This window comes from Typopeltis vanoorti, unplaced genomic scaffold, assembly GCF_054136105.1.
Source record: "Typopeltis vanoorti isolate ZY-2024b unplaced genomic scaffold, IOZ_Tvanoo_1.0 HiC_scaffold_24, whole genome shotgun sequence".
Lineage (NCBI taxonomy): Eukaryota > Metazoa > Arthropoda > Arachnida > Uropygi > Thelyphonidae > Typopeltis > Typopeltis vanoorti.
In genome coordinates, this window is record NW_028328064.1 from 5122361 (window position 1) to 5135427 (window position 13067).

The following is a 13067-nucleotide window of genomic DNA, read 5'->3' on the forward strand; positions in this document are numbered from 1 at the left end:
TTCGGATTCATTTGTTCACCATGGTACATTATTTTTTTATTTATTATTTATGCCGGCAAAGGTTGGTCGATTGGTAGAGCCTCTGCTACTAAAGGCTCAGTTAAGTAAGTTTGAGCGTGGTTAGTAGTTGGAAGGGGGAAAATCGTTCGATGCTGTTGGCACACTATCCCTCGATGAGTCTTTGGGCTCCCTGGAGGTGTCAAATAATAATAATAATAATTGTTATTTTTCTTTTGTGTTTAGATTTGCATCAATCAGACATGTGTTAATGCTGACCAGTTTGTTGAACCAGGAAGCTGCCCTGTAAATAATATTGGCATTTGCTCTGGTCATGGGGTAAGTGTGATTACTTGAATAAAAATTCAAACATATATTTTTTATTTTCATATTATTATATACTGATATATATTCTCAAACAATATACAGAATATTATATTACTAAATAATTAATCTTGCATTATTAAAATAAAGAGCCAAAAGGCTACATTTTTGGCAATGCAAAATTACATAAGCAAAGTGGATATTAGATCCAGCATTATTTCAACTGAACGTAGAAACTATGAAAGTTTCATGAGTTGATAAGAGAGGTTGCGGGAATACATTCCTTGGCATTCACTAGTTGCCTTAGTGTGGACTACTTAAAAGACATAGGCACTGCCCAAGTGTCAATATATTCACCTTTTATTAGCCAATTTTGTAAAGTTTCACTGGCCTGAAGTGTTTTGAACTGGTTGGTTCTCTTCAGAGACCAGGCAGAAACCTTAAGAGAGCAAAAACTCCCTTTCAGTATTAAGGAACTTGAAATATCTGAGAAATGTATTTTTCGATATAAACGAATTCTTGGTTGGTGTGTAAAAGTATTTACTAAAATAAAGACCAAAAGGCCTCATTTTGGCAATGCAAAATTACATAAGCAACTCATGAATGCCGAGGAATGTATTTCCACAAGCTCTCTGGTCAACTCAGAAAACTTTCACAGTTTTTATATGTGGCTTTGAAATAATGCTGGATCTAATATCCACTTTGGTTATGTAAACTTGCATTATTACAATCTGGTTGCTTCTAACCATTTGCTTCTAAATTAACACCTCTTGTCTTTGACAGTCTCACATCTAATAACGTGTCATTCTTCTTATAAGCTACTAAATGCATCATTTCATTTGAGGCTTGATTTTCAATGTTTTTGTTTTAATCCTCTGCCATTCCCAGCATGAAATACTTGGTTTGCTGACTTTCTCTTTTAGTTTGTTTAAAGGTTATATTACTCTTGGAAACAGATTTCTTTCTAATATCTCCATTTTTACTATTTAGAATTTTCTGAACCTGAGGTTTATATGGAACACTTCCATCTACTGTAGCAAACAAATTAATCCAAATAAGCTGAATTTTCATCAAGTTTTTTTTTTTTTTTGGTTTGGTTTTTGTTTCAGTTCACAACAGTTTTGGTTTTAGTTCATTATTTTGTTTGAGTGTTTAGCTGCGTGTTTTAACTGTTTCTGTGGTGTATATTAATAGGGTTCTGCATTTTTAATACTGTAAATAAGTTGACATTCGTGGTGTTTTATTCATTTTGTGGAGTTACAAAATGGACACATCTTTGTTATTATTACTATTATTTCCTTAAGCATCTCCTTGCTGGCCTCTGGTTGACCGAGTGTTTAGCATGTCTTTCTCTCTCTCTATCTCTCTCTCTCTCCAGCCAAGAGGCTGCGGGTTCAAATCCTACAATGGGCATGGATGTTTGTGATTGTCATACAAACTCTGTGTGGAAAGGGAATCTGCGACCCTACCACTTATTCTAGCAGAAGACTTCACTCCCAAAACTCGGTGAGATATGGGAGTGAAGTCTATGGATGTCAAATGTGATTTTTTTAAAGCATCTCCTGGAAGTAAAGACCAGCATGATACGAGGCCTGTACTTATCATTTTTCATACAATACTTGTCATACTTCTCTTTGATCTCATTTGCTGATGAGTTATTCACCATTATACATCTGACGATCTATTATTATTATTATTATTATTATTCAGGCCTCCATGGAGTCAAAAGACTCATCGTGGGAGGTCCTTCCTAAGAACATAAAGTCTGTCAAGACTCATCGTGGGAGGTCCCTCCTAGGAAACACAAAGTCTATCATACCACTCCTTAAACTCATTGACAGTTCTCACTCTCATCACTCTATCATGCAAAGAAACCACTCCTCACCCTCTTGCTCACAGTTTCCTTTCATAGCTTCCAGAGATGGCCTCTTGTCATCACTCCTTCCCACTGTTCAACCAAGCAAAAGAACTCCCCAGTATCAACCTTGTAACCACCTCTCAACAGTTTAAAAGTCTCAATCATATCACCTCTCCTCCTTCTATCCACCAAACTCTGCAGTCCACGTTCCCTCAGTCGATCCTCATAACCAAAATTGTACAGTCCTGAAACCATCTTTGTCATCCGTCTTTGTACCCTTTCCACAGTTAATTTATCCTCTTCAAATCCTGGGGATCAAATCTGAGAACAATAATCCAAGTGTGGTCTGATCAGAGACTTATACAACGGAATGATAACCCTCTTATCTCTGCAGGTCAGTGTCCTTCTCATAATTGCAGCAATCCTCTGTGTTACCTTCACCATCTTTGCAATATGTCCCCTAAACTTCAGGTTTCTATCAATCATCAACCCCAGATCTCTTTTCTCCCCTACTTTCTCCAGTATAACTCCTCCCATAGAGTATGCAGCATTCCCATCGATGTTTCCCAAACCTCAAGACCTTACATTTTGCTGCATTAAACTGATACCCCCATTCATTCCCATCTTTCTAGCTTATTCAAATCCTCTTGCAGGGCTACACATCTGCGCTATTACTAATAATCCTTCCCAGCTTCGCATCGTCTGCAAACAACTGAATATCCCCTTGCAATCCACTGGCAATGTCATTGATATAAAGGTTAAACAATATAGGTCCTAGTACTGAGCCCTGTGGGATCCCACTTGTAACCTTCTGTCTCCTTGAAACTGCTCCACCATACACAACTCTCTGATACCTATCAGACAGCCCATCCTGAATCCAGTTGACCAATCTGACATCCAGACCCATGTGTTGCAACTTAAATATCAGCTTATCATTTGGCACCCTGTCAAATGCCTTTGCTAAGTCTAAGAAAATTGCAGTATATGCCTTTCCCTCATCTAATGTTCTTGTAACTTTATTGTAAAAGGCTAGCATATTGCTGAAACAAGAGCGCCCTTTCACAAATCCATGTTGACTCTCACAGATAACATTACCCTCATCTGCCCAGTGCTGTATAGGTCCCTCACTACTTTCTCCAAGATCTTAACAACTACTGATGACACACAGACTGGTCTATCTATAATTAGACACTTCCAGTCTGTTACCACCCTTATGCAATGGCACTATCTTACCTTCCTTCCGTTCCCTGGGCACCTTTGCTGAAGCCAGACTTTCATTGAAAAGCCAGGTTAAAGGCACTGTCAGTTCCCTAGCACATTCTCTCAAAACTTGTGGTGAAATACCATCCAGTCCCAAAGCTTTCCACCACTGTCCAAACAAAAAAAGTCTAGTCCTCACACTTACTTAATTTCCAGAGGTGACCTTGTTCTCTCACTTCTTACCATGTATTAAAAAAAGTCTTTCAAAAAAACTCCTTTAATAATTGTTATGTTTCTAGCATATTCCCACTTTTCTGCCTATCAGCTGAGCTTTGTAACACAGAGATCATCAAGCTGTTTATATATGTAGTATTCCATAAACCTGTCACGATCTTAGTCACTCATTTATGGTCCTCCCATGATGTGTCTCTTGATTCCATGGAGACCTGAATAATAATAATAATATTTTTCACCATCTCTACATTTCCAAATATTATTGTTATTCTTATTATTTTCTTGACCTCCATGGAGTCACAAGACTCATTGTGTGAGATTAACATTAGTCAGTATAGTCTGTCGTACTACTCCTTAAACCCATTTGCCATTTGCATTTTCACCATCCTCTCAGGCGTTGCATTCCATGCTCCTATCAGTCTCCATACAAAAAAAACGTGCTTCTTACCTTTTCACTCACTACTTTCTTTTGTAACTTACAGGGATGACTCCTTGTCCATGTTCCGTTCCCTCATTCTACCATATGAAAAATCTCAATGTTAATATAATAATCACCCTTCAACAGCTTAAATGTTTAAATCATATCCCTTCCTTTTTCTTCTGTCCCTGAAACTCAGCAGTCTGCACCCTCCATCTGTCTTCATAATCAACTTTGTAGAATTCTAGTATCTTTTTTGTTTATCTGTCTCTGCATCGTCTCCAAGGTTACTTCATCCTGTTCCAATCACAATGACCAGATCTGAGCCATGAAATCCAGATGTGTTCTGATCAAAGATTTATACAATGGAACCATCACACTTTTATCTCTCATGGTCAATGTCCTCCTCAATATTGCGGCAAATCTCTGATATGTCTTCACAACCTTTTTGATATATCCTCTTAACTTCAAATTTCAATTTACAATCAATCCAAGATCACTTGCTTCCTCCACTTCTTGCAGTATAACTCCAAAAAGTGAAGTATGAAGTATCTCATCTGTGGTTACCAAGTTTTAAAACCTTACATTTATTTGTTTTAAATTGACATCCTCATTCATTTTATCATCCTTTCCAGCTTATTCAAATCCTCTTGAAGAACCAAAACCTTAGCACAATTACTAATAACACTACCGAGCATCACATATCTTGAGTAATGGTGAAGGTACTGGAGACATTGGTGAGAAATAGGATACAGAAATGGGTTGATAACAGCAGTATTCTCTGTGGTTTGTTAAATGGAGATCATATTTCACTAACTTATGTACTATAACAAGGTGACATATACTTTGGATAGGGGAGATGAATATATAGTGGTATACTTAGATTTTGCAAAGATGTTTGATAGACTGCCACATGACAAGCTGGTAAATAAATTGAAACAGATGAGAATGGATAACAGACTTTTGAGTTGAATCAGTGACTGCCTGTCAGATAAGTATCAGAAAATTGTATATGGATTGCAGTATCCTGAAAGAGAAAGATCACTAGCAGTGTGCCACAGGGGTCAGTTTTGGGGCCATTGTTGTTCAATTTGTATGCAGCTGTTTGCAAATGATGCAAAACTGGGGAGAACAATGCAGAGGCATGCAGATGTTATGGCCTTACAAGAGGACTTGAATAGATTATGAATGGGCAGGTAAGTGGAACTGTCAGTTCAGTGTTGCAAAGTGTAAGGTTTTGAGATTTGGTAAGCAATGATGGGATGCAAATTATACACTTGGTGGAGAAACTTTAACAGACGTAGAGGAGATGAGAGATCTAGCAGTAATGTTGGACAAGGACCTGAAATTCAGGTTCTTGTCACACCACATTGCACAAGTTGTGAAGATGTCACATCAGATAATGGCAATGATGTGGAGAACCCTGACATGCAGAAATAGAGAGGTTATGATACAATTATATAAGGCCTTGATCAGGCCTCATATGGATTATTGTGTACAGATTTGGTTGCCTGGTTTTCATGGTGATGAGGATATTTTGGAAAGGGTCCAGAGAAGATTCACAAAGGTGGTCAGTGGTGTTTATAATGAGGAGTATGAGGACAGATTGAGAGAATGTAAGTTACAGTCTCATGAATAGGAAGAAAAAGGAGGATGTGCATATAAGCTATCAGGGAGTTGTTATTGCATCGACATGGAGGAGATTTTTCATAGAATGGGAGAGTTGGGGCTAGGACAAGATGTCATCGCTGGAAACTGTATAAGGAGGGTATGTGCAGAGGAGTGGGGAGTAGGTTCTTTTGCATGGAGAGTGGTTGGTGAGTGGAATGCATTGCCTGAGTGTGTTGTGGGTATAGACACATTGGATCAGTTTAAGGCACAGTTGGATGAGCATTGTGTGCAAATAGTGTGTACCTCCCATGATGAGTCTCTGATTCCATGGAGGTCAAATGTTAATAATAATAATTATCAAACAGTTGAACAGGAATGATCCCAGTAGCGAGCCCTGTGGAACTCCATTTGTAAATTTTCTACTTCCTGATACTGCACCCCCATATACAACTCTTCAATCCAGTCCACTAACCTAATATCTGAATATTGCAACTTAAAAGCCAATTTGTCATGTAGCATCCTGAAAAATCCAAAAAAATGACATGGTGTGCCTTACCTCATCCACTACTCTTGTTACTTTATTGTAAAAAGATAACCAGATTATCAAAACAAGAGTGCCCTTTAACAAATCCATGTTGGCCAGCATAAATAAAATTGCACTCATCTGCCCAATTCTGTATATAAAAGTTCTTACCAATTTCTCTAAAAGCTTAACAACCACAGAAGAAATATGAACAGGCTTGTAGTTTGATACTTCCATTCTATCACCAGCTTCATGCAATGGCACCATTTTACCCTTCTTCCACTCTCAAGGAACCTGTCCCATTGCAAGACTTTCATTAAACAGCCAAGTTAATAGTACAGCACTTTCCCTTAAACCATGTGGTGAAATTCCATCTAGTTCTGCTGCCTTAATGGCATTTAACATACTCAGTATTCAGATTACATCCTCTTCATTCACATCTAACACTTCACCACTCATTATCCTTCCAGGAATAAAGCTTGCTGTACCAGGATGGAACACTCTAGTAAAGTGATCATTAAATGGTTCAACTATGTCATCTGCATTGGTTACCCAAGTCCCATCTCCATCCAACAAGGTAATCCATCCACTATCATTTTTCCTTCTACTCGCCATATAGTGAAAAAATGCATTGGGATTCTCATGGATTTCAGCAGTAGTCTCCTATCATATTCTGATTTTTCTCTCCTTACAATACCACTCACTTACCTGACTGAGCCTTATATTCCACATGTAACCATTCTTTGCCTCTCTTTTTTTTTGTATCTTCTGTAATTTCTTTTTCTCTTCTGTAATTCCTTTTTTATTTCCAGATTTCTCCAATGGTGGTGATCAGATCTGTATAACTTGTCATCCATTTGACTCCAAATTGTTTTATCTACCACTCACTTACCTGACTGAGCCTTATATTCCACATGTAACCATTCTTTGCCTCTCTTTTTTTTTGTATCTTCTGTAATTTCTTTTTCTCTTCTGTAATTCCTTTTTTATTTCCAGATTTCTCCAATGGTGGTGATCAGATCTGTATAACTTGTCATCCATTTGACTCCAAATTGTTTTATCTTTTTCACTCGTGGTATACAATCTGCCATTGTCAAAAATTTTTCTTTTTGACAAGAAAAAACATGGGTACATCTGTATCCACTGAAAGCAAACTAAACTTCCCAGATGACTCTGACACGTCAGATGATGTATTAAACATTTTTCCACAAGAAAAGATGGACACTGATCATCCATACTTCTCTAAAACAATAGATAAATATATCCTTGACCAAGGTAAGTTCAAAACTAAACATTTTTGGTCGTTTTATAATTAAAATACAAACTTATTTATTACTGACCATTTACAAAACAAACTTACATTAGAGCCTACTAGTTTCACCAGCAAACTGTCTGGCTTTTTCAAGGCGTTTATGGAGACATAAAAACTAGTAAATGCAAATTCAAAGGAACATAAAAAACATTGTAAACCAACTAGTAGCTAAGGTTACACTGAGAGAACTTATTGTTCTTATTCATTATCACGCATGCGTGTTTGTTGTAAATGTGTAATGTGATTACTGGCTAGCTGTAGTTCAGATTGATTTAGAGAGAGGATCAGGTTTTTCCACGAACTGTTTAGGATTGCATCCTGATTTCTGTTGAGGTTTCCAACGGTTATTAACACTATTGTGGCTTCCTTGAATAAACGATGTCTGTAGTCGTCATCCAGATATGGCATGGAGCTGTTTTGCCACTCTATCGTGTGGTTAGATGTATAGAAATGATGTGCTAAGCCGGAAGAGATACTTCTGTTGTAGTTTAGATCACCAACATGTTCTTTTTGTCTGTTTATAAACTCTGTGAAGTTTGTCCGATGTAGGCAAGACCACAGGAGCAAGGAATGTAATATACTCTTGGATATTTGTAGAAAGGCACCTTATCTTTTGGGGATCCTAAAACTTGTCTGATGCTGGTGGTTGGTTTGAAGACCACTCTGATGTTGTAGGCTCTTAGTATTCTGGCTATTTGATAAGAAATTGACTTGACGAAAGGGATCACTACAGTAGAAATGTGATGGGAGCGTGATCTTCTTGTCTGGGGTTGTCACCGTATAGATATTTTTTGATGATGTTTTGAGGATATCTATCATCATCGTCATCAAATTCCTGCCATGTAACCTCAAGGGTGTACAGGATATGATAGTACTACATGAAAACAATTACATCATTACTAACTTTCTATCTACAATTTTCCTCCAAATCAGTCTGTTACTTGTCAAGACTTCAACATTATCAGATCTTATATTTCTATCATCTGAGGCACTTTGTACCGTATCAATCCACCTATATCTTGGTCTTCCTCTGGGTCATTTTGTTTCCAACCTGGCAGAGAACACTTGTTTTGCTAATCTTTCTTCGCCCATTCTGTTTAAGTGACCATACCACCTAAGATTAGCTCTGCTAACGCATTCCTGGATGCTGACAATGTCAAGTTCTTTCCTAATATCCTCATTTTTAATATGATATTACCATTGATGCCATCTGTTCAAACCTATAATCTTTCTCAGGACTCTCATATCTGTGGTCTCTAGTCTTTGGTCATGTGTTTTACTTCTGACCCAGCTCTCAGATCCATAAGTTAAAACTGGTTTGAACACTGTCTTGTATACAGCTAATTTAGTGTTCCGACTAATTTCTCTCTTATTCCATATGAATTTATTCAATTGACTTCCCACCATACCAGCTTTGCTGATTCTGTTGTCTATTTCCATATTTAATTTACCATCTTCACTAAAAATCGTGCCTAAGTAACTGAAATGTTTTAATTGTTCCACAGGTTCTCCATTCACAACACAGTTGACATTTTCAATGATTCTGCCTAGTTTCATTACCTTTGTCTTTTTATTGCTGACCTTCATACCATATCTATTACAACAGCTATTCAATTTAGTTAGAGAATCTTGCAGACTTGTAGCAGATTTATTTAGAAGTATAACATCATCTGCATAAAGCAAAGAGCTGACATTAACATCTCCAATTTTGATTTCATGTTTAATACCACTTTCCTTCGTAATGTGATCCATATAGATAATGAATAACAGAAGGGATAATGTACATCCTTGTCTCACACCAGATTTAACATTAAACCATCTTCCTGTACTTCCTTCAATTCTAACTGCTGACTGACAACTCAAATAAAGACTAAGTATTGCTTGATGTAATGCCCCAATGACACCATATAACTGTAGCGTATTGAATAGCTTCTCTCTTGGCACCTTGTCATATGTCTTTTCTCGATCGACAAAACCTAAATACAGATCTTTGTTATATTCAAATGCTTTCTCAACTATTTGTCATAAAGTGAAGATCGGAACCTGACAGCCTCTATTTGGCCTGAATCCAGCTTGTTCTTCACCCAGCTTTTCTTCCACAATTCTTCTCAACCGTTTCTCAAGTATACTTGCATAGATCTTGCCAGGAACACTCAGTAGGGAAATACCTCTGTAATTCTCACATTCAGTTTTATTTCCCTTTTTATATATGGGTACTATGAGAGCTCTACTCCAGTCATTGGGAATTCGTCCCTCTGTCCAGGCTTTCTGAACTATGCAGTGCAGCCACTGTACGACTTTTATAACACCATACTTCAGCATTTCTGGTCAAATATCATCTTCTCCTGCTGCCTTTCCACATTTCAAGCATTTGATGGCTTTTTCTACTTCAAGTATGGATATGTATTCCTGACTGCATGCCTGGTCATTTTTTTTTACCACTGTGCTGTCATCACTACTTGTTTCATTTAGCAGTTTTTTGAAGTAATTACTCCATACTTCAAGGATATCTTTTTTTCCTGTTTTCATGTCACCTTTATCATCTCTAACTCCTTTTACAGCACTCTTTCCTCCATTCCTAAGCTTCTTCAACAGCTTTCAGAATACTTTGCCACCTTCTTGATATTTATTTTCTATATTCTTGCCAAAGTTCTCCCATGACTTTTGTTTAGCTAGTTTTACACAGTGTTTAGCATTCTTGCATTTGTCTCTGTATTCTCTAAGAGCACAAGCTGACTTATTTGCCAGGAACTTTTGATAGGCTTTCTTCTTTTCCTTCACTGCCTCTTTAACTTCCTGTGTCCCCCATGGAGTTCTAATTTTTCTATCCTTGCAGACAACTTCACCACATGCCTCTCTAGCTGAATCAATCAGCGCTTTCTTCAAGGCTCGCCACTGAATCTAGAAGGTTTGGTTCCTGCTCTCAAACTCTTTCATTTTTTCTTGAATAATCTTTGTGTATTTTAGTCTACAGTTCACATCTGAGAGCTGCTCAACTTTGATTCGCTTTAAAACTTTCTTACATGTTCTTCTTTTCAATATGAAATTGAATTTTATCCTGCTTAAGACTAAATGATCACTTCCAATTTCAAATCCTCTGTACACTCTGGTGTCCTGCACCAGTGGGAAAACATCACTATCAACAATAACATAGTCAAGTAGACTTGTCTTATTCCTTGCCTCTTCTCTCCATGTGAATTTGTGCACATTTTTATGTTGGAACATGGTGTTAGTAATAACCAGTCCATCTCCTGAGCAGAAATCCAACAAATATTTGCCATTATTATTAGCTTTGCTCTTTTCTCCAAATTTTCCCGAAATATTTTTGTATGTCTCACAATCATTTCCTACTCTGCTATTTAGATCTCCAACAAGGACCAACTTTTCCTTTTTCATTGTGTCAGTTGCTTTTTCTAAAGCCTCAAAAAATTCCTCCACTTCTACCTTAGTAGAACCTTCTGTGGGACCATAGGCACAAATAAGTCTCATTGTCCAGTTCCCCCATTCTGATATTTGCCCAAATCACTCTGCTTGAGACTGACTGCCATTCAAGAAGATTAGCCTCGTATTTTGTGTTGAATACTATGGCTACTCCTTCTTTTCCTTGATTGTCATTGCCTGAATATAACATTTTGTATTTATTGCTCAGAAAGATCTCACCAGTTTTTGCCTTTTTTGTTTCAGTCACCCCTATAATGTCGATCTGGTACTTATCTAATTCCTCAGCTAGCTCCATTTCTTTGCCATTCAGGCTTCTTATGTTGATAGTACCGATCTTTAACTCTGGTGATGTTGAGTTAACATGTGTTTTCAGATTTGTTCCAGTAGCTGACTTTTTGCTTTTCGCCCTGGTTCCCTGGCGAAAACAATGGGGTCCTTGTTTAACCGGGCGACGCCCCAGCTGGCATGAAATTTTGTCATGTTGTACCATCATTTTTTATTTTGGTTTAACCAATAAGAATACAATTTGGTCGGCTAAATCCCAAATTGCTTGCCCATCCTCATTCGTTCAGTATCCAAGTAGATACCCAATAGGGTGCACCATGAGAAGGTGAGGATTGGACATTAAGTCAGAAGCCCTGGTCGGTTCTCCGCATTCCTTTAAAGGCTATGTGGAAGTCTCCTCTCAGTTATACAGCTTTCACCCTTAAGCACCCCTCGAGGATATCCATTTTGTGATAATGTGTTGGCTATTAGTGAGAGTTCAGTTCGTGTATCCTCCTTTTCTGATATAAACTTTCTGGTCCTATATTTCAACATGTGGATAATGCTCAGTTTGTGTGTGTCTTGTGATGGTTTGAAGTATAATGAAGATATCTTCCGGTATCTGTGGGCTTTCTGTAAATAGATAATTTGACACTGTTTGATTTTTTCTCTATCAAGATGTCTAAAAAATGCAGTTGGTTGTTGTTTTCCACTTCCAGAGTGAATTTTATCTTGTTATGTATTGAGTTGATTTTATCCACAAACGATTTTAGGTTTTCTTAGCTGTCTTGCCATATAATGAAGGTATCGTCAACATATCTCCACCATGTAGATGGTCTAGGGGAGATTGTGGAGAGAATTTCTTTTTCAAGTTTTTCCATGAAAAGGTCTGCACAAGATGGTGCACACATCAAAAGACATCAGACATCACAACACCATATACCAACAATTAGAAGGCCTAGCAATGGGAAGCCCACTATCACCATCTTGTGCAGACCTTTTCATGGAAAAACTTGAAAAAGAAATTCTTTCCACAATCTCCCCTAGACCATCTACATGGTGGAGATATGTTAGCAATATGTTCATTATATGGCAAGACAGCTTAGAAAACCTAAAATCATTTGTGGATAAAATCAACACAATACATAACAAGATAAAATTCCCTCTGGAAGTGGAAAACAACAACCAACTGCATTTTTTAGACATCTTGATAAAGAAACAATCAAATAGTGTCAAATTATCTATTTACAGAAAGCCCACAGATACTGGAAGATATCTTCATTATACTTCAAACCATCACAAGACACACTAACTGATCATTATCCACATTGAAATATAGGGCCAGAAAGTTTATATCAGAAGAGGAGGATACACAGACTGAACTCTCACTAATAGCCAACACATTATCACAAAATGGATATCCTCAAAACATCATCAAGAAATATCTAAACGGTGACAACCCTAGACAAGAAGAATCACGCTCCCAGCACATTTCTACTGTAGTGATCCCTTTCATCAAGTCAATTTCTTATCAAATAGCCAGAATACTAAGAGCCTACAACATCAGAGTGGTCTTCAAACCAACCACCAGCGTCAGATAAGTTTTAGTATCCCCAAAAGATAAGGTGCCTTTCTACAAATATCCAGGGGTATATTACATTCCTTGCTCCTGTGGTCTTGCGTACATCAGATAACATCTTCACAGAGTTTAGAAATCAGACAAAAATAACATGTTGGTGATATAAACCACACCAGAATTATCTCTTCCGGCTTAGCACATCATTTCTATACATCTAACCACACGATAGAGTGGCAAAACAGCTCCATGCCATATCTGGATGACGACTACAGACATCGTTTATTCAAGGAAGCCACAATAGCATTA

At 37.5% G+C, this 13067-nt stretch overlaps 1 protein-coding gene across 2 annotated transcripts in view; it reads left to right on the forward strand.

The window, feature by feature from the left end:
• The window catches only part of LOC150092192 (disintegrin and metalloproteinase domain-containing protein 11-like), a 1236934-nt gene that overhangs the window by 780886 nt on the left and 442981 nt on the right, over positions 1–13067 (forward strand). For both annotated transcript variants that reach the window (XM_090415260.1, XM_090415259.1), the window contains exon 25: positions 244–336. In XM_090415260.1, the coding sequence (XP_090271386.1) occupies positions 244–336 (93 nt within the window). The remainder of the gene's footprint in view (positions 1–243; positions 337–13067) is intronic.